This window comes from Nannospalax galili, unplaced genomic scaffold (assembly GCF_000622305.1).
Source record: "Nannospalax galili isolate Female #2095 unplaced genomic scaffold, S.galili_v1.0 scaffold1685, whole genome shotgun sequence".
NCBI classification, from domain to species: Eukaryota; Metazoa; Chordata; class Mammalia; order Rodentia; family Spalacidae; genus Nannospalax; species Nannospalax galili.
The window spans coordinates 643127-664407 of NW_008352830.1; the positions used below are offsets into that span (position 1 = coordinate 643127).

The window sequence follows — 21281 nt, forward strand, 5'->3', positions numbered from 1 at the left end:
TGTTTTAGTTATTTGTCGGTTCGAATCCCGTCGCTGCCTGTGTCATTCATGAAATGAGTCACTCTCCACTTTATTTTCTTCATTTTTGCTCTCGCAGACAGTGTGATTCTTTTCTTTTGAAAAATATTTTTATTGCCGGGCGTGGTGGAACACGCCTTGGTAGGTGGAGCATGGAGGTTTTTTTTTGTTTGTTTGTTTGGACAGGGTCTCCCTGTAGCCCCAACTGTCCTGGAACTCACTATATAGACCAGGCTGGCCTGGAACTCACAGAAATCTGCCTGCCCCTGCCTCCGGAGTCATGGGATTAAAGGCATGCACCACCACACCCAGCTCAGCCCCATTTTCCTTTAGCTTTAAAAAGTTTATTTTTTATTTTATTTTATTTTTTTTTTGTCTTTTTGAGACAGGGTCTCCTTGTAGCCCCAGCTGTCCTGGAACTCACTATGTAGACCAGGCTGGCCTTGAACTCACAGAGATCCACCTGCCTCTGCCTCCCAAGTGCTGGGACTACAGGCGAGCACCACCACGCCTGGCTAAAAAGTTTATTTTTTGTGTGTGCATTTTGACAAATGCCATGCACCCGTGTGGAGGTCAGAAGACATTTTGCAAGCGTTTATTGTTTCAGTGGGGCCCAAGGATAGAAATCAGGTTGTCAGGCTTGATGGCAAGCATCTTCATTCACTCAGCCATTGTATTAGTTATGTTTCTATTGCTGTGATAGAAATGCTGACCAAAACAACTTATAGAAGGAAGAATTATTTGAGCTTACAGTTCCAGGGGAACTACAGTCCGTCTTGGTGGGGAGGCATGGCGGCAGAGATGGCTGGAGGAAGAGCAGAACCTAAGCTCTCACATCTTCAAGCAGGCACAGGAAGCAAGAGAGCAACTCCAGATCTGGGCAGACATAAGAACGCTAAGCTCACCCCCAGTGACATGCTTCCTCCAGAAAAGCTACACATTCTAAGCCCTCTCAAAACAGCGCCACCAACTGGGGACAAAATGTCCAAATACTTGGAGCCTATGGAGGACATTTTCATTCAAACCACCACAGCCATCTCAACAGCCCATGTGACAGTATTTTTAACAGAATTGTTAGAAACCTGGTTTTTCATTTCCAGCTCTGTGGGATTTTGTAGTTACTGGTTTTGTTCTCTGTCCTAGTTTGTTTCTCCATTGCTGTGACAAAACACTGACTTGGGGAGGAAAGAGTTTATTTAGCTTACATAGCCTGGGTCACAGTTCATCCAGGAGCCTAAGGTAGGAGCTCAGGGCAGGAACCTGGAGGCAGGAGCTGGAGCACAGGCCATGGAGGAATGCTGCTTACTGGCTTGCTCCCCTGGCCCCTGCTCAGCCTGCTTTCTTATACAACACAGGCCCACCTTCCCAGGGGTGACACCACCCACAGTGGGCTGGGCCCTCCCACGTCACTCAACAATCAAGAAGGTGCCCCATGGACATGGCCACAGGCCAGTCCAATGAAGGAAATTCCCCAATTGAGGCTTCCTCAACCTGGGTATATCAAGTTGACACTAAAGCTATTCAGCACATTCTCTTTTAGCAGTACCAAATATGAACTTAGGACTTTGCAAGTGCTTTACCCCTTTGCCATGTCCCCAAGCCCCTCACTGGGGGATTCTGGGCCGGGGCTATACCATTGATACATGCCCTCAACTAGCCTGCTAGGATTGTATGAGATCCAAGCCGTAGTCTTTGAGGGTGCCCCAGCACTAGACAGGTGCTCACCAATACTAACCATTTTCCTTTTATGTGTGGTGTGGTTGTCAGAGCTTGGATCCCACAGGTCCAACCAGGGTCTGCATCCTCCCACGCTCTGTGTGGAGGGCAGTAGCCTCTGTTATCATCTCTGGCAGCCCCAGGCAGGAGGATCTGGCATTTTTGTCTGGTTCTCACACTGGAAATACTAAATATTTACACTTGCTGCACTCCCAGGCTTGGGGGATGGGGGCGTGTCCAATTCTCTCTGCTTCTCACCCTCCAGCCTCTGTCACCTTCAGCTCAGAGGTCCTCCAGACCCTTGGCTCTTCTTCAGATTTCTTGTGTCCACTGCAAACCTTGCTGGAGTCCGGATCTTGGTTGTGAGTGGTGAGAGGGTGGAGATAGATGCTATTTGTAGGGAGACCCTCTTGGCTTGGATGAGGGGAGTCTTCCTGGTTTCTTGACTCTGCCCCAAGGTTTGAGGTTGGGGAGGGGGTGCTTGTAGCCATGCTCCTGAACCCTCCAGGGCTCCCATCCACCTCAGAGCCAAACCCCAAATCCTCTGCACCAGGCCCAACCTGCTTTGAGCTGGTACTTTCCTGTTCTGTCTTCTGTTTATTCCATCTTTTGCTCTATTCCAGCCTCACAGGCCTCCTTTTTTGTTCTTTTGAGAGAATTCAAAACGAGGTCTGACCCCGAGGCCTTTGCACTGGTTATGGTCTGACCTTGATGGGGCAGGGATTTTCTGTTTTAGCTAAGGCAGTGTCCCCTGTGGTCTGGAATAGCTCCTGGTATACAACAGGTGCTCAAGAAATGTCTGTTGAGCTGGCCGTGGTGGTGCATGCCTTTAATCCTAGCACTGGGGAGGCAGAGGCAGGCGGATCTCTGTGAGTTCAAGGCCAGCCTGGTCTACATAGTTCTCTCTCTCTCTCTCTCACTCTCCCTCTCTCCCTCCCTCCCTCCGTGTGTGTATGTGACCAGAACTGTGCAGACTTCATGTGGCAGAACACTGTGCTGACATGAGGCAGTGTGCATGTGTCTGGTTCCAGGAGCACACTAAGCGCTCAAAAGTGTGGGCTCCCCATGTGTTGGAGAATGGCATCTGATGGCCTGGCTGTGGGCCTTGCAGGGCTGGGTAAGCAGCCACAGATATTTACCTGGTCAAAGACACTGTGCAAAGCAGGCCTTGGTGGCACCATCTTAGCACTGGGGAGGGTCAGGAAGGAGGAGCTCAAGTTCTGGACCAGCCTGGGCTACATAGTGAGCCCATGCCCTAAATTAGAAATGGAACAAGGCTGGGACTGTCCCTAGTGGCAGAGAGCGGGCCTGGGAGCCACAGAAGGTTCTGGAGGGAAGGAGGTGACCAGGTCTGATGTTTTCAGACAAAAGTGGTTGAGCTCTGCAGATGCACATCGAATAGAATCCAGGTGGTGCCTGGGAGAGGCAGTGGGGACAGGGAGGAATTCTGAACAGATGAGCTGACAGGCCTAGGGATTTGATCAATTCTGACTACAGAATTTACGACTGTAAGCTGTAGTTTTAGCTCTGCAGCAGGACACTGGTTTGGGAGGTAGACAGGCGGATCAAGAACTCAGGGTCATCCTCGGTTACACAGGGAGCTCGGGGCTAGCCTGGGCTACCTATGTGGTGGCACACGCCTTTAGTCCCAGCACTCTGGAGGCAGAGAAAGGTGGACCTCTGTGAGTTCAAGGCCAGCCTGGTCTACATAGCGAGTTGTAGGCCAGCTGGGGCTACAGGGAGACCCCGTTTCAAGAAAAAAAAAAAAACCCAAACAAAACAGGCTTGTTTCATGCATACAGGAGGCAGGCCTCTGCATCCATCCCTCCTGTCTCCGCCGGCAGGTGGCCATGAGGACTCCCGGGCTGAGCGCGCTGCAGCTGCTGCTGGTGCTTTGCGCATGGCGGGCGCGAGCGGGCTGTGCGCGCTGCAGCTACACCTTCGTGCTGCCACAGCACAACTTCACCGGCGCGGTGTGCTGGAGCAACCCCGCCTCAGCAAAGCGGGACTCAGAGGCCGCCAACGCCAGCGAGGTGGCTGAGCTGCGCCTGCGCGTGAGTCGCCAGGAGGCGCTGCTACAGGAGCTCCTTAGGATAAAGGAGGACCGCACCCACACCGATGAGGTGCTCATTGCGCAGGGACCGGGAAAGGGGCAGGGCGGGGCCTGTGCGAGGCGGGGTCCTTATGTGGGCGGAACCTTGCGGGGACAGTTCCTTGCAGGGGCGGAGCGGCGTCCTGTGTGGGCGGGGTTTGCTCCTGCAGCTGTGCTCCTTGTTCACCCAGGCGCAGGTGACGCGCTGGCAGCAGCTGGAGAGGAAGTTGGAGGAGCTGGCGCAGCTGGTGGCCCGGCAGGGTGGTGTCCTCGCCCGCCTGGAGCGCCTGCCCTCCGGGTCGCAGCAACAGGTATGCACCGCCGTGTCTTCCATCCGCACACCGGAATTCGAATCCACCCAGCCCCTCACGCTCTTGGCGTAGGTCACATGTGAGTCTATTGAGCACTCACTGGAGGTGAGTATTCACACAGCCGATGCTCATGTACTTTATGATCACATGAAGCACAAAGATGGACTATTTTTAAAGTTTTTTTTTTTTTTTTGTCTTTTTGAGACAGGGTCTCCCTGTAGCCCCAGCTGGCCCGGAACTCACTATGTAGACCAAGCTGGCCTTGAACTCACAGAGATCCTCAGGATCACTCCTCCTGCGCCACCACTCCCGGCCCTCATTATTTTATTTTTTTAAGACAGGGTATCCCTGTAGCCACAGCTGGCCTGGAACTCGCTATGTAGAGGAGTCTGGCCTCGATGAGATCCGCCTGCCTCTCTGCGTCCTGAGTGCTGGAATTAAAGGCCTGGCTTTTTTTTTTTTTTTTCTTTTTTTCTTATAGCCCCAGATGGCCTGGAACTCACATAGCTCCGCCTGCCTCTGTCTCCAGAGTGTTGGGATTAAAGGCTTGCGCCACTACTAGGCCTGGCTTTTGAGAGAACCTGTTCTAAAGGAACAAGGAAAAGTGATAGAGCAGGACACGCAATGTTCTTTGGTCTCGGAACTTGTGTACATGAGGCTTTGCAACACGTACAACTCTGCCACCAGCAACAACAAAAAGCCCAGAGCTGGTCTTTCAGTAGGATGAGTGTGGCTGCTGGGATATGCCCCTGCCTTTCTATTTGGATGGCTGGAGATTTTATCCACCAACCTTCCTCCAAGCAGGCCTGGGGGAGGAGGTTCACATACACAATCCTATCTGACTCTGTGGCCCCAGGTCCTGCCACCGCCCCTGGCACCGGTGGTTCCCATCAGTCTAGTTGGAGGGGCCAGCAATACCAGCAGGAGGCGGGACCCAGCCCCAGAGCACCAGGGAGACCAGAGCCTGAGACAGCAGGGGCCTGTGACTTCTCCTCTGCCTGTGGGGCACCTGGCTGTCCCCACCAGGCCAGTGGGTAAGTCGAGGCAAGGCTGTGGGGAGGTGGGTGAGGAGCCAGGGGTTCCCAGTGCCTGTGGGTAGAAGGAAATATGAGTCAGGATTTGGCTCATAGTGTGAGGACTGCAGGAAAATGAGGCTCTTATTCTGATTAAGGGACAAGAAAGGATCTTTAAAAAATTTTTTATTCATTTTGTGTGTGTTTTGCTCACATATATGTAAGTGCACCAGTGTCATGTAATGCCCATAGAGGCCAGAAGGCATCAGATCCCCTGGAACTGGAGTTAATGACAGTTGTTAGCCACCATGAGGGTGCTGGGAACTGAACCCTGGTCCTCTGAAAGAGTAGCCAGTGCTCTTAACTGCTGAGCCATTGCTCCAAACCCTAGGATTCTTACTGAGTTTTTTTTGTTTTTGTTTTTTTAATAAGAAAAACAGGAGGCTGGAGATGTGGCTCAGTGGTGGAGCACCTGCCTAGAATCAGGGTCCAGGGTTACATACCTACCAACACACATGCACCAAACAAAACTAGTCTTCTTACTATGGTGGTTTTTTTAAAAAAATGTTACTATTTTTATTTTATGTGTATGCGTGTATTGCCTGCATGTAGGTAAGTGCACCCGTGTTGTGCAATGCCTGCGGAGGACAGAGGAGGCTGTCAGATCCCCTGGAACTGGAGTTAACAGTTGTTAGCTGCCACGTGGGTTTTGGGATTCAAACCTGGGTCTTCTGCAAGAACAGCCAGTGTTCTTAACCACTGAGCCATCTCTCCAGCCCTACTATGGTGTTTTGAGACAGTGACTTCCTGTAGCCCCAGCTGGCCTGGAACTTACCGTGTAGCCCAGGCTGGCCTCAAACTCAGAGATCTGCCTGTCTTTGATTCTCAAGAGCTTAAAGGCATATGCCACTGCACCTAGCAGAGACTCTCTTACTTTGAGGATATGGCACATTTAGGACTGCTACTTTGGTGGGAAATTGGGTAGGCTCAGAGAACCACATTCAGGACTCCTATTTCTAGTGAAGAGGCCACAGAAGCCCAGACTTCTTAGAGTGAGAGAAGGACTTACTCTGGTAAGGGAATCCTCTTTATTCAGGGGAAGGCAAAGAAAGATGACTTTTATTTGGATGAGGGGACTTGTGAGAATCAGGACTCTTAATCCAGTAAGATTGGTTGGCCCAGGCTGTGCCTCACCATGTCCTTTTTTCCACAGGCCCATGGCGGGATTGTGCAGAGGCCCATGGGGCAGGCCATAGGCAGAGTGGAGTGTATGAACTGAGGCTAGGCCGGCGTGTGGTGTCTGTGTGGTGTGAACAGCAACAGGAGGGTGGAGGCTGGACCGTCATCCAGCGGCGGCAAGATGGCTCTGTCAACTTCTTCACCAACTGGCAGCACTATAAGGTGGGCCTTTGTGGTGAGGGTTTTAGGGGTCCTGCTGAGTAGTGCAAACCCGTTTCTGACCCCCCTGCCTATTCAGGTGGGCTTCGGGAGGCCTGACGGGGAGTACTGGCTGGGCTTGGAACCTGTGTACCAGCTGACCAGCCGCGGGGACCACGAGCTGCTGGTGCTTCTGCAGGACTGGGGGGGTCGCGGGGCACGTGCCCACTATGACAATTTCTCATTGGAGCCCGAGAGCGACCACTACCGCCTGCGGCTTGGTCAATACCATGGGGATGCTGGTGACTCCCTCTCCTGGCACAATGACAGGCCCTTCAGCACCGTTGATAGAGACCGAGACTCCTATTCTGGTAAGAACTTTTTTCTGGTGGGAGGGTAGGGAGGTGGGGCTCCAATTGTGATAAGGGAATGAAAAGCAGTTAAGTTTCTCTTGGTAAGGTGGGGAGGTGGAGGTAGGAGAGTCAGGAATTTGAGGTCATCCTTGGGTTATATACTATAGTGGAGACCCTGTCTCAAAAAGAAATTTCCCTTTCACAGTGAGGAAACTTCTAGGCTGAAGCTTCTAGGCTGACTAGAGAACAAGGGACTTTCATTATTCTGATGAAGGGATAAGAGCCCTTTTCTTCTCTGATGAGCCAAGAGTTAGGTGCCCTGTACTAGGGCAGAGAGTAAAAGACTAGGACTTCTTTTTAGGCAGTGGTGCTGGTGGGGCAGGACTGGGATTTGACTCTAGGGCCACATGAGTCAGCACTGAGCTACATTCCCAGCCTAGACTTGTATTATTTATTTTGAGACAGGGTCTTATGGGTCTCACTATATAACTCCACCTGGCTTGGAACTCACCATGTAGACCAGGCTGACTTTGAACTCAGATCTGCCTCTGCCTCTTGAGTGCTGGGAATAAAAGTGTGTGCCATCTCACCCAGGACAGGCTCTTTTTATTATAAAGGAATCCAAGAATTCCCCCTCCCCCCAAGAAATGAGTGCTAGACTATCACTTTGCAGAAAAGATGGGAAAGGCATGACTTATATTTTGGTAAGGAGATAGCACATTAAGTATATTACTCTGAAGAAGAAAGTGAGAAGCCAGAGCCTTTTATTTGATATGGAGATGGAGGATCAGGGCTTCTATTCAGTATGATTGGGAGAGGGATGCCTACAAAGAGGTGCTGGTAGAGACTTTTATTTGGTGGGGACACCAACTGTCTTCTCCCCTCAGGTAACTGCGCACTGTACCATCGTGGTGGTTGGTGGTACCACGCCTGTGCCCACTCTAACCTCAATGGTGTGTGGCACCATGGGGGCCACTACCGGAGCCGCTACCAGGATGGTGTCTACTGGGCCGAGTTCCGTGGGGGAGCGTACTCTCTAAAGAAGGCTGCCATGCTCACCCGGCTGGTGCAGCTGTGACTGTGTTCCTGTCTGTCCCCTTAGGTCTTGAGGGGGGGGGTCTCTCTCTAGTCTTGAACTCCCATCTTATAGCAACACAAGGTTTCCACACACCGTGTCTGGTTTGCTCCTGTGTATACTGGCCATGGTCACTCCTGGGGCGTGCCATCCTCCTGGTCTTCCTCCTCCTCCTCCTTCAGGTCCTCGAGGATGAGATGGTCCAGGTCATCCAGGAGGCCACCCTGGCTCAGACATGTGGCCACTGTGGAGCCACTGCTGATGTGTGGGGTGCTGGGGTGCAGGACTTTGGGGAGGTGGTTCTGTTTGCGGCTCTTTGGGTGTGCACAGGAGGTCCCGGGGACATGGGGTTCTGGGAGAAAGAGTCGTAAAGGTCCTGTGAGACCCTGGAGGTGATGGGGCACTAGGGCTCTGTAGGGGGACCATACAGTATGGGGGGCAGAGCTGCAAGCAGTTTACAGATGTCAAAGTTGTGTATTTAAGTGGGGACAAAAACAACTGCGGAGGCAGAGACCGTGGGGACCTCGGCTGCAGTGTCAGAACCGCAAGGGTGGGCAAGGCTAGACGGCTGGGCACTGGGAAGCCATGGGGGTCTGAGAGAGGAGAGGTAACAGCCCAGGGCTGGACAAAGTCCCACATGGGGAATACAGACTCGGGGACACAGACTTGGGGATATGAAGACTCCAGGGACACAGACTGGGGGAGGCAGACTCCAGGGCAGAGACTCAGGAGGCAGAGACTCTTGGGCCACACAGAAAAGGGGAGACACAGACTCAGGGGCGCACAGACTGGGGGACTGAGAAGGCATGGACTTAAAGGATACACACTTGGGGGGCGGTGAAACAGACTCGGGAGACATGGGGCGGACACAAACTCAATGAGGCACAGACTTGGGGACAAACTTGGGACAGACTCTGGAAGACAAAGACTAGGGACAGACTGGGGGACACATGTAGGAGGAACAAACAGGACACAGCTCAGGGACACACACTTGAGGCAGACTCGGGAAACAGACATGGTGGGGGGACACAAACTGGGGGGGCAGATATAGGGGCCACACTTTGGGACATGACACAGACAAAGGGGGACACAAACTTGGGGGCACACAGTGTGGGCCACAGACTGAGGGGACACACTGGGGGTGAAACAGACATAGGGGGACAAACTCAGGGTTTACAGACTTGGAGACAGACACAGGCGGATACTGTCTTGAGGGGTTGTGAAACAGACTCAGGGTAAACAGACACAGGGTTGGGGACACAGACTCGGGAATAGACTGAGGACACAAATTCAGGAGGACGCAGGCTCAGAGGGACGCAGGCTCAGGGACCTGTACTCACCTCTGCGGTTGTAGCAGTCTGCAGCAGAGCACGAGTGGGTGTGGGTGCTGCGCCTATCTGTGCTGTGGTCCCAGCGTGGGGGGAGGATCCGAGTGGGATATACCGGGAAGCCGCACCCGTAGCATGGTGATTGGGACCCCATCTGTGCCCAGCCCCTGGGGGTGCACAAGGCTGTGGGGGTCTGGGGGATGGGGCATGCGAAGAGGGGTGGGGGGATAGGGTTGTGGGGTACACAGATGGGGTAGTCTGGGTCATCTAGGTCCTCACCGGAAGTTATGCCGACACTTTGGGCAGTGGAACTCAGCCAGGCCCCACATCTTGTCATTTGGTACCGGATCGTATCGCTTACGACACTGGCGACACCGTGAGACCTTAGGGATGGAAAGGGGGACCTACAGCTGTCAAGGCAGGCAGTGACGGCACTCCCCCATGCCCTGTGAAAGAAGCTGAGATGGGGACTCACCTAACCCAGGCTGGCTCTGAACTCACTATGTAGCCAAGGATGACCATGAACTCCTGATCTTCTGCCTCCACCTCCCAATTACTGCGACCACAGAAGTGTGTCACCTCTGGTTTGTGCAGTGCTGGGGATGAACCCAGGACCTTGTGCATGCCAGGCAAGCTCTGTGCCTACTGAGCCAGAAGCACTCTATCCACTGAGCTCCAACCCAGGCTTGGCTAAGGTCTCATTAGAAACACACTAATAATGCAAAGAGGCTAGGATGTCAGGTATGAAGTTGTACTTTGGGGAGTCAGGTTTGATTTCTGCACCAGTTGTCAAAGCCTAGGGCTTCACCTCTCAATTTCAAGTGCCAACAAGTTGCATTCAACACTGAGAAGTTGACCTGGCTGAGGGCAGAAGATTGGTAGAGTGCTTTTGTAATGTGGGAGGCCCTGAGTTACATCCCTGGCATCACACTGATAAATAGTGGGCATAGTGATAATATCTCAGTTGTTAGAGTACTTGCAGTTCAGTGGGCAGAGTGCTTGCAACTTAGTTGGTAGAATGCTCACCTAGCACGCATGAAGCCCAGGGTTTATCCCTAGTACCACATAGACCGGGCATTGTGGCGCATGCCTGTTGTCCCCATAATCAGAAGATAGCAGAAGGTGGAGGCAGGAGGATCTAGAATTCAAGGTCATCCTCGGGAGTTTGAGGCTAGCCTGGGCTATGTGTGTGGGGGGGAACCAACCCATCAGCCAGCTGGGAGTGGTGGTATTCCCTTTAATCCCAGCACTAGGGAGGCAGAGGCAGGAAGATTGTGAGTTTGAGGCCAGCCTGGTCTACATAGTGAGTTCCAGGCTGCATAGTCTGGAAAAGGAAACAACAAAATCAAAAATCAAATACCAATAGCAACCAAAAAAGAAAGAGGACAGGCTGGAGAGCTGGCTCAGTGATTAAGAGCACTGGCTGCTCTTGCAGAGGACCCAGGTTGGTTCCCAGCACCCACATGGCGGCTAACAACCTCTGTAACTTCAGTTTTGGGGAACTGACGCCCTCTTCTGGCCTCTGTGGGCAGTGCATGCACATGGTGCACTTACATACATGCAGGCAAAACCCTCATACACATAAAAACTTTAAGAAATCTAGTTTCTAAACAGGGCTCAGGAGTGAGGTTCAGAATCATCATGTGACATCTGGCCTTGTCACCTCCTTCCTTTGGGGTACCCGGCGCCACCACACATGGTCACAGGACGAGCAGGCAAACTGGCGGTCCACAGCAGGAATGAGGTCATCCTGGGCTCGCTGAAACATGCGCAGGTTGGCCTCTGTCAGGGGCAGGAGTGAGGTGGCCACTGCCTGTGACATAGGATGAGAGTGGGTCACCTCCTCAGTGACTCGGCATCTTATCCCTAATGAACACTCTTCCTCCTGGCTGGCCTATGGATGTGTGTCTGCCAGTATCTCTTCCATACCCACACCCTGCCTTGTCCCAGCCACTAACGAACCTGGATGTCCCGATCCTGTTTCATGTCCTCCGGTGGGTCCTGAGGGAAGAGATACGGGGTGGGGTGGAAACTGGGGCTCACAGGCCTCCACACCTGGGGCTCCCAGATGGGGACACAGGGCCCTGGCTCTATGTGGAGCCAGTGTTTCCCAGTGTCACCCAATGTGCCTGTTGCTGAGGGCCAGTGGGTGCTCTCAGCTTTTCAAATTGCTACTGAGCCAAGCCCTGTGGTGCAGACCTGGCATTCAAGATCCTTGGGAAGCTAAGGCAGGAGGATCACAACTTCAAGACTAGACACAGCTACAAAGTAAGGTGCAGTCTTAGGAAGTAAACAGAAGGCTCAGGCGAGGCTCAGCAGTAGACCCCTGCCTATTGCATTAAGTCCCAGACTCATTATCTAGTATTGTAAAACTTAACAACCCCCAAATACCCCTTCAAAGTGAACACATTTGTTTTTCCCATTTTCCAGATGGGGAAACAGGTCCAGAATCAGACCATTCTCAGCAAGTGTGACCAGTTGAACAACCCAGACCCCTGGAAGCCTTCTCTGTTAAGAGGCTGCAACAGGCCTTTTTGAGGCCAGGTGGCTTTAAAGAAGAAAAATGTTTAAAAATATTACGTGTATGTCTATATGTGCTTATATGCACATTTGTGCAGTGTCCACAGAGGTCAGAAGAGGGTGTCAGAGCCCCTGGAACTGGAGTTATGGACAGTTGTTAGCTGCCATTTGGGTGCTGGGAACAAACCCTGGTCCTCTGCAAGAGCAGCCAAGTGCTCTTAACTGCTGAGCCAGCGCGATAGACCATAGGTCACATGACTTTCAAAGGCTCTGGGGTTTGAGAACTCGAATCAGCTGGTTGCAGGTCTGAATGGCAGCTCTATGGTTCCCAGCTGTCCGATGGTGGGCAAGCCCCTCTCTCCACCTGAGTCCTCACAGAAGGGCTTCTCAGAGCCCAGACTCCAGTTCCAAGTGGCTAGAGTTTGAATTCCACCAGCCACCTTCTGGCCACAGGAACCTGATGTGAGATAGCATCACTTTGGAGCTCAGAGTTCTTGTATAAATAACAGGACTGTGGGGCTAGAGAGCTGGTTCAGTGGTTAAGAGCACTGGCTGCTCTTGCAGAGGACCTAGGTTCGGTTCTCAGCACCCACACTGCAGCTAACAACTGTAACTCCAGTTCCAGGGGATCCAATGTCCTCTTCTGGCCTCCTCGGGCATTACATGGCACAGGCGCATATATATGTAGGTAAAACACTTATACACAAAAAATAAAAACACACAGGGTACCAGCCACCGAAGCTAGGCGTTAAAATGATCATATTTCATTATTCAGTCCTTCATTCCCTGGTCCACCCTTCCCTTGCTTCTGTCCCTTTTCTCTGCAGCCACCTCCCTCCCCCCACATTCCAACTCAGCCCAGCTTTTCTTCTTGTGCAAAGGAAGGCTACTTCCTTTTTCCTGGAAAGTCTCCCCTCACCTCCTCCAGGGAGGGCCCACCATACTCCCTAATCTCCTTATCTGACCTGTCTCTTCCGTGTCCAACAATGAACACATAATGAGTGCCTACTGTTTGCAGGCTTCAGATTGAGCTGACAAAGTGAAGGAGCCCAGCATGGTGGTGCACACCTTTAATCCCAGCACCTGGGACACAAAGGCAGGTGGATCTCTGTGAGATTGAAGCCAGCCTGGTCTACATAGTGAGTACCAGATCAACTGGGGCTACAGAGAGACCCTGTTTTAAAAATCAAAATAAAATATAAGAAAGCCCAGAGGCTGGGTCCCCACGTAGTGGTTGGTTCCTGCTGCTGAAGAGGAAGGGGGATCCCCTCTATTCTGGCTCCTTTTAACCCCCTCCGCAGGTTACCTGGGCGTCCAGGTCATTACTCAACTCCTGTCCATCTTTCTGTTTGACACCTGGAGAGAGAATAAGCAAAGGGCTCTTGAAGGGTGTGTGGGAGTTGCAGGTGGTGGAAAGCCTCTCCTCAAACTCCCCGCCTCCCACGGCGCGGGGTTCCGCCCACTCAGGGCTCACTCACCGTACACGATAGAGCGCCCCACTCCAGTGTGGTCGCTGCCAAATTTCCTCATAAGTGCTCCCGCTTTCTTGGGGGACACTTTTCCATGAAACTTCTCCCGGAGGCGCCTGACGCTCTTTTCCAACTGGGGTCGGGCCAAGAGGGAACAGTTATGGGGAGGGGAGATCCCGAGAGCGGAGCTCCCCTACCCGCCTCAAGTATCACCCTCGCGGCCTGAACTTGATTCCGGTTTTTGGACTGCGCATCCCTCCCCCGTCTTTCCCTTTAAGCCATTTCCTGGAAAAATCCAAAGTCCTCCTGGGGCATTGGGGGAGGGTGGGGACCGCGGCGCAGGCCCCAATCTCTGGGCTGTCGATTTGGGGTTTGGGGGCGTTTGTCCCTGTAGTAGGAAGCAAGACAGGTCACCCATCCCCCGACTTTGTCTTGTGATCTCTGACCCTGCAGCCTCTACTGAATCTGGGGATGCGGAAGAGAGGACATCACAGCTCAAGGGATGTGGGAGGTGCTGTTCGCCCCCCAGGGAGCCCCCAGGGACAGGGGTGTGCGGAGGATGCGTGGGGTGTCCCCGCCCCTGGCGCCCTCCCCGCAGCGCCCAGAGCATCCCCGCGGCCTCTCCTACCTCCACGCCATCCTGGGCCATGGTGGCCTGTGCACCTGGTCCTCCGGCCGCGCACAGCTGGGGCGGCACCCGCTGCAGCTCCGCCTTCCCTACCGGACCCTCTCTTTCGGTTTCGGTTCTCCGGGATGCTGGGGACCCCGCCTCTGCACCCGCGGCCGGCTCGGTACAGCCCACTCGGTGCTGCACGCTTGGTGCTCCCTGCTTGGTGCTTCCCGCTCGGTGCTCCTTGCTTGGTGCTTACGGGTCCCCTCGTCCTGCGCAGTAGCGGCGGCCCGGGCCGGGATGCAGCGCGGCCTCTGCAGTCGGTCACATGTCCCCACGCTGCGCGGGGTCCGCGTCTGCACGTCCCCCGTGGGGGCGGGGCCGCACTGTGCGACTGCCTGCGGGTCTCCGTTCTCCCCTGCGCTCCTCCTTCTCCTCCTCCCCTTCCCCCAGACCCCAGCAACATCCTCCCCCACCCAGCTCATTGGGTCTCAGTTTCCTATTCTGTAAAATGGGCATACCTGTCACCCCAGCACTTGGAGAGCCAGGCCTCAGAGGGAATTCCAGGTCAGCCTGGGCTAGACTGAGACCCTGCCTCAAAACAGCAGCGAAGATACTAAGGCTGGCGACATGGCTCGGCAGGTTAGGGGGCTTGCCACCAAGCCTGAGGACCTGAGTTTGATCTTCAAGACCCACGTGGTGGAAGTAGACAACCAACCCAACTTCCACAAGTTGTCCTCTGACTCACACTGCTCTCTCTCTCTCTCTCTCTCTCTCTCTCTCTCTCTCTCTCTCTCAATCAACCAATCAATAAATGTTCAGAGAAAAACCACGAGAAATAAATGAACAAATAGGGCCAGGGAGAGGGCTCAGTGGGTAAAAAGAGCTTGCTGCTAAGATTGACCATTTGAGTTCAATCCCCAGGACCCACATGGGGAATTTATTTATTTATTATTAACTTAAACCTAAGCATTTAAAAAAGTTACATTTATTTATTTGTATGTGCGTGCATGTGCATGTGTGGATGTCAGAATACAACTTATGGGCCTCAGGTCTCTCACCATGTGGGTCCCAGGAATTGAACTCAGGTCCTCAGGCATGTGAACCTGCTGAGCTATGTCACCAGCCTTATTATTTTTGTGGCTGTTGTTTTGAGGTCACTTTAGCCAAGATAGACCTGGAACTCCTTCTGTAGCCTGGCTGACCTCAAATTTACCTTGCCCTCAAATTCTGGGGTGACAGGCATGCCCATTTTCCAGAGAAGGAAACTGAGACTTCATGAATTGGGGTGGGTTCACTTCATACAGAGACTGGTTCCTTGCTTCTACCTGGAAGTACAGAACTCACTGCTGGTTGTTCAGGATCTTTCACCCATCAGGGTGGACCCCTCAAGGACAGATCCTGGTGCTTTAGCCAGGAAATTGAACTGGACTCCACTCCTTGCCCCCTCGCTTTTCCCAGGGCCCCACAGCTTCAACACAGTCTCACATAGCCTAGGTTAGCTTGGAGTTTGCTATGCAGCCCAGGTGACTGTGAATTTGTGGTCCTCCTGCCTCCACCTCCCATTCTGAGAACTGAAGTTGCAGGCCTGTATCTTGGGGATATAGCCCAGGCTAGCCTTGAATTTAGAGCAGTACTCTTGCCTCAGCCTTTAGAGGTCTGAGAACACAGGTGTGAGTCACCATGCCTGGTTTCTCAAGGAATTTAAAAATTTTTAAATTTATTCATTTTATGTGTGTTTTGCCTGCGTGGAGGTAAGTGCACCTGTGTCATGCAATGCCTGCAGAGGCCAGAAGATGGCATCAGATCCTCTGGAACTGGAGTTAGGGACCATTGTTAATCACCTTGTGGGTACTGGGAACTGAACCTGGGTCTTCTACAGCAGTCAGTGCTCTTCCTGCTGAGCCTACTCGCCTCAGATCTGGCATGGGTAGATGCTACTGCAACCACTGATGGTGGATCCCTGGAAGGGGCAGGCAGGATGGAGGTGGGGGAAAGATGGTAGTGAAAAGCCCAGACTCCTGGTCCCTAGCCTCTGCAGAATCCAGGTGCCAGGGAATCTGCATTTCAAATCTGAAGGCTGAGAACAGTGTGGGCAGCCAGGTATGGTGGCACCCAAGACTGTGAGCTTCAGGCTAGCTTGTGATACATAGCCAGCCATTACCTCCAATTGTTTGATGTTTTTTTTTTTTTTTTTTCCGTTTTTTTTTTTTTTTTTTTTTCAGTTTTTTTTTTTTTGTTTTTTTTTTGTCATTTGGCGACAGGGTCTCCCTGTAACCCCAGCTGGCCTGAAGTGCACTATGTAGACCAGGCTGGCCTGAAACTCACAGAGATCTGCCTGTCCCTGCCTCCAGAGTGCTGGGATTAAAGGTGTGCATCACCACACTCAGCTATAATTTTTGTTTTGAGACAGGTTCTCCCTGTAGCCCCAGCTGGCCTGGAACTCCCTATGTAGACCAGGCTGGCTTCAATCTCATAGAGATCCACCTGCCTCTCTGTCTTCCAAGTGCTGGGATTAAAGGTATGTGCCATCATGCCTGGCCAAATGAAATTTTAAAATTTCAGTAGTACAACACTCGTCGACCATGACTAAGGCCCTGGGTTCCATCCCCAGCACCAAAGGAAAGGAGTGGAAGGCTTTCTTGGGCACAATTATTTGCATCCGGCACAGGGGGCTGTGGCTGTAGCTCAGAGGTAGTGTGCTTGGTAGCTTGTATGAGGTCCTGGTTTCCATCTCAGGCTAGAGAGAGAGTACCTGCATGTGGATCTTTATCAATATATTATATTAAAATAGCTATTAGGGAAAACTATAGAAGTTCCTAAAAACTTAGGACCATAGAATCTGTACATCCCACTATTGGGGATGTATTCCTATAGGAAAGGAAATCAGCATGCTGAGAATACCCCTGCACCTCTCTCTGTGTTGCAGCACAAGACCCAAGACATGAAATCAACTTACATATCTATCAATAGGTAAACAGATAAAGAAAATGTGATCTGTATACATCATGGATACTACTCAGCCCTGAAAAAGACTAAGTGTTTTTATTTGTACTAACAGGGATGAGGCTGGAGGATCTACATTAAGGGAAATGAATCATGTGACCTCAGTCTGTGAAGACTAAGTAAATTGATGTAGAAATAGAGAGTTTATAGAGGTTACCAGAGGGGGAAGAAGAACTTGAGAGGTTGGTCAAAGGTTACAGTATTACAGGTAGAAAAGAAGAGTAAATTCTAGCAGGTGATTGCAACAGACAAAGTAGGCTGCAAAGTGACCAGAGATTTCAAGCTTGCACCAGGAAGAGATGATACATGTTCACTGACCACACTCACTGTTAGGCTTGGGGGCACAGAAAACAGGAACCATAGGAGAAAAAGAGATTGCACCTGACTTCAGACAAGACTGAGTTTATTCCAAGTATGGTAAGCGACAGCAAGCCTCCCCACATGCTGGAGGCAACTGCACTGTGAATGTGGAGATCATACAGGGGCTAGGGCGTGAGGAAGTGGATGCAGCTGCAGGGGGCTGTGTGGCTCATTTTGTGGAGACACTTGCTCAAGTAGGACTGGCTATTCTGAGCAACAGCCTGTCTCAAACAGTTCCCCCCGGGATCAGGGTGTGATTGATAGAGAAGGGTAGTAGCAGTCTCAGAGGCAGATAAGGTCAGCAGCAGTTTCAGAGAATTTCTGGTTTTCTGCAGTGGGGCATGTCATCACTCACTGTTTTCATCACCATTTGCAGTACACATGTATAACAGTATCACATTGTAACCCATAAATATGTGGTTACCTAGCCATCAAAACAAAAACAAAAACAAAACAAACCCAAATAATGAGTGCAAGCCTTTATAAAATCCCAGCACTCAGGAGGCAGAAGCAGGTGAATCTCTATGAGTTTCAGGCCAGCCTGGTCTACATAGTGAGTTCCAAGCCAGCTGTGACTACAGGGAGACCCTGTATCTAAAAGTCCAAATAGGGCTGGAGAGATGCCAGTTAAGAGCACTGGCTGCTCTTGCAGAGGACTCAGGTTTAATTCCCAGTACCCACATGGTGGCTAACAACCATCTGTAACTCTGGTTTCAGAGGCTCTGACACCCTCTTCTGACCTTCTCGGGCATTGCACAACACGGGTGCACTTCCACACATGCAGGCAAAACACTCATACACATGAAAATAATGGGCCGGGTGTGGTGGCGTACACCTTTAATCCCAGGACTTGGAGGCAGAGGCAGGCGTGAGTTTGAGGCTAGCCTGGTCTACATAGTTCCAGGACAGCTGGGGCCACAGGGAGACCCTGTCTCAAAAAGTCCGAAAAAAAAAGGGCTGGAGAGTTGGCTCAACAGTTAAGAACACTGACTGTTCTTGCAGAAGGCTGGGGTTCGAATTCCAGCACCCACATGGCAGCTAACAACTGTCTGTAATTCCAGTCCCAGGGGATCCGACAGCCTCTTCTGACCTCCGCGGGCATTGCACGACACGGGTGCCCTTACCTACATGCAGGCAATACACACATACACATAAAATAAATAAAATATTTAGGAAAAATTTAAATTTATTTTTTTATTTTTTATCTTTTAAAAATATTTTATTATTTTTATTTTATATGTATGAGTGTATTGCCTGCATGTATGTGAGTGCATCCGAGTCATGCAATGCCAGAGGTCAGAAGAGGGCTTTGGATTCCCCTGAAACTGGAGTTAAGGACGGTTCTTAGCCACCATGTGGGTGCTGGGAATCGAACCCGGGTCCTCTGCAAGAGCAGTCAGTGCTCTTAACCGCTGAGCCATCTCTCCAGCCCCTAAGTTTATTTTTATTTTTTGTGTATGAGTGTTATGTCTGCATGTATGTGAGTGCACCTGTGTCATGAAGTGCCCACAGAGAACAAAAGATGGTGTCAGATCCCCTGGAACTGGAGTTATGGATGGTTGTCAGCTGCCACGCGGGTGCTGGGATTGGAACCCAGGTCTTCTGCGAGAACAGCCAGTGCTCTTAACTGCTGAATCATCTCTCCAGCCCTTATTTGGTCTTTTAAGAAAATAGTCTACTGAGGGCTGGAGAGATGATTCAGCAGTTAAGAGAAGTGACTGTTAACGCAAAAGACCCAGGTTCCAATCCCAGTACCCACATGGTGGCTAACAATGTACATAACTCCAGTTCCAGCAAATCTGATGCCCTCTTCTGATCTCTGTGGGCATGGCATGACATGAGTACACCTACCTACATGCTGGTAATACATACATACACATAAAATAAAAATAAAATTAAAAAAATTAAAGACCAAATAAATAAACAGAAAAAGTTTAATAAGCTAATAGAATGCGGACATTATCTAAAGTTTTGGTTAGGCTGCCAGATGAGTGCTAGCTTTTTCTTTTTTAAAGTTTAAAAAAATTTTTACATTTTAATTTATTGTATGTGTGTCTGTGTCTATGCCATGTATGACATACAGGAGTTGGTTCTCTCCTTCCACTGTGTGGGTTCTGGGAATCAACCGCTTGCCAGCCCTAGCTGCTGGCTGATAATGAATTTCTTCACTGGGTCCTTCCCAGACTATCTGATCTGAGGTAGCAACAGCCAGGTGAAAGTGGGGTCATTTTCTGACCCAACCTCAGAGAAAGGAAGCACTCCAAGCCATCACACGGGAACGCTGCTTACTCACCAATAACTCCAGTGTGAGCTTTGGGATCATCTGACCTGGGCAGAGGCTTGTGTGCTATGTAGTACACACAGGGCACACACCTATAATCCCGGAGGCAGGCAGATCTCTGTGATTGAGAACAACCTGGTCTACTAGGCCACCCCAGGCTCCATAGTGAGACCTTGTCTTAAAAAACAAACAAACAAACAAACAAACAAACAAAACCAAGCCGGGCATGGTGGTGCTCGCCTTTAATCCCAGGACTCGGGAGGCAGAGGCAGGCAGATCTCTGTGAGTTCAAGGCCAGCCTGGTCTCCATAGTGACTCCAGGACAGCTGGGCCTACAGGAAGACCCTGTCTCAAAAAGACCAAAAAAAAAGAAATCCTTTTTTGCTAAAAGATATGGAAAAAGGAGAAAATACATTCATTGACGAAGATGGAAAAGAGGGCAGTCACTGACACTTTACAGTAATTGAGTCAAAAGTGCATCTTATGTTAATGTTGTGATGTGCACAACATTAACAAGATCTGGAGATTCTTGGGTTATACAGCAAGACCCTTCTCCCAAAACAAGCAATCACGGTCCCTGCTCTTTGGGGGTTAATGGTCTTTTAAATATTATTATTATTATTATTATTATTATTATTATTATGTCTTTTTTGAGACAGGGTCTCCCTGTAGCCCCAGCTGGTCTGAAACTTACTATGTAGACCAGGCTGGCCCCGAAATCATAGTGATCTGCCTGCCTCTGCATTTTGAGTGCTGGGATTAAAGGCATGTACCACCATGGTGGACACTATAGCCCTTTTAATAAAAGTGTAAGTTATTTCTATTACATTGTTGAATTACTTTAGTGAAATCCCTCAGAAAAGGGATTATTTGTGATAATAACCGAGACGACAGAGTTCAGAATGGTTCAATGGCTCCCAAGTACACAAGGAAAATGAAAATATCAGACTAGATGCCATGGCTACCTGTTGTCTGCTGGTCCGTAGCTATTAGACAGAAAACTGAAGAAAAGGGCAAGCTCTGACTCAGATGGAAAGAGTAAATGGACACCTGCAAACATCTTTAATGCCTGGAAGCAGGAGGAGGGTGTGTTCTAGGGTCTTCTTATAGCCCCAGCTGGCCTGTAACTCATAAAAATCTGCCTGCCTCTGCCTCCCAAGTGCTGGGATTAAAGGCATGCACCACCATGCCTGGCTTAAATATTATTTATTTATATTTTTATGTGCATAAGTGTTTTGCCTGTATGTATGTAAGTGCACTAGTGTGTGCAATGCTCGAAGAAGCCAGAAGGTGTGGATCCCTGGAACTGAAGTTATACATGGTGTTACCTGCCATGTGCATGCTGGGAACTGAACCTGGGTCCTCTGCTAGAGCAGCCAGTGTGCTTAACCACTGAGCAAGCTCTCCAGCCCCTCTTGTCTTTTCTTTTTCTTTCTTTATTTTTTGAAACAGGGTTTCTCGTAGCCCCAGCTGGCCTGGAGTGCACTATGTAGACCAGCCTGGCCTTGAACTCACAGAGATCCCAAGTACTGGGGTTAAAGGTGTGTGCCACCACACTTGACCTTTGACTTTTCTTTAAACATTTGTTTTTTTTAGAAGAAGCAGTTTCCAGAGCAAAGATACATCTCTTTCAAAAGTGGCTATAAAATGTTTAGGTTTGCTATTGAATTAATACAGTTATACAATATTGAACTCAGTATAAGCCCTGTGAGACATAAAATTGAATGAGTTTTTAACCTTTAAAAAAGATCT

General features: G+C 50.7%; 2 protein-coding genes across 6 annotated transcripts in view; one reads left to right on the plus strand and one right to left on the minus strand.

Moving 5' to 3' along the window:
* Angptl6 (angiopoietin like 6) overlaps nt 1–8050 on the plus strand; it is an 8339-nt gene extending 289 nt beyond the window's left edge. The window contains exons 1-7 of one of the 4 annotated variants that reach the window (XM_008850073.3): nt 1999–2096; nt 3579–3857; nt 4018–4137; nt 4994–5171; nt 6364–6551; nt 6628–6898; nt 7768–8050. In XM_008850073.3, the coding sequence (XP_008848295.1) occupies nt 3585–3857; nt 4018–4137; nt 4994–5171; nt 6364–6551; nt 6628–6898; nt 7768–7958 (1221 nt within the window). In that variant the 5' untranslated portion in view covers nt 1999–2096; nt 3579–3584 and the 3' untranslated portion in view covers nt 7959–8050. Of the gene's footprint in view, nt 1–1998; nt 2097–3578; nt 3858–4017; nt 4138–4993; nt 5172–6363; nt 6552–6627; nt 6899–7767 lie in introns of those variants that run through there. The other 3 variants (XM_029554526.1, XM_008850074.3, XM_008850075.3) reach the window with 3 other exon arrangements.
* On the minus strand, nt 7606–14230 carry Shfl (shiftless antiviral inhibitor of ribosomal frameshifting). Of its 2 annotated transcripts, none has more exons than XM_029554527.1 (8): nt 13901–14230; nt 13282–13405; nt 13110–13159; nt 11246–11284; nt 10947–11096; nt 9563–9666; nt 9296–9357; nt 7606–8307 (listed from the first exon to the last, which is right to left on the minus strand). In XM_029554527.1, exons 1-8 carry the CDS (start codon nt 13919–13921, stop codon nt 8087–8089), a joined length of 771 nt encoding a protein of 256 aa, XP_029410387.1. In that variant the 5' UTR covers nt 13922–14230; the 3' UTR covers nt 7606–8086. The 2 variants fall into 2 exon arrangements, with proteins under 2 accessions (XP_029410387.1, XP_008848293.1); XM_008850071.2 differs by having other exon boundaries at nt 9296–9450; nt 13901–14229.
* Between the last annotated feature and the right edge of the window lie 7051 nt (nt 14231–21281).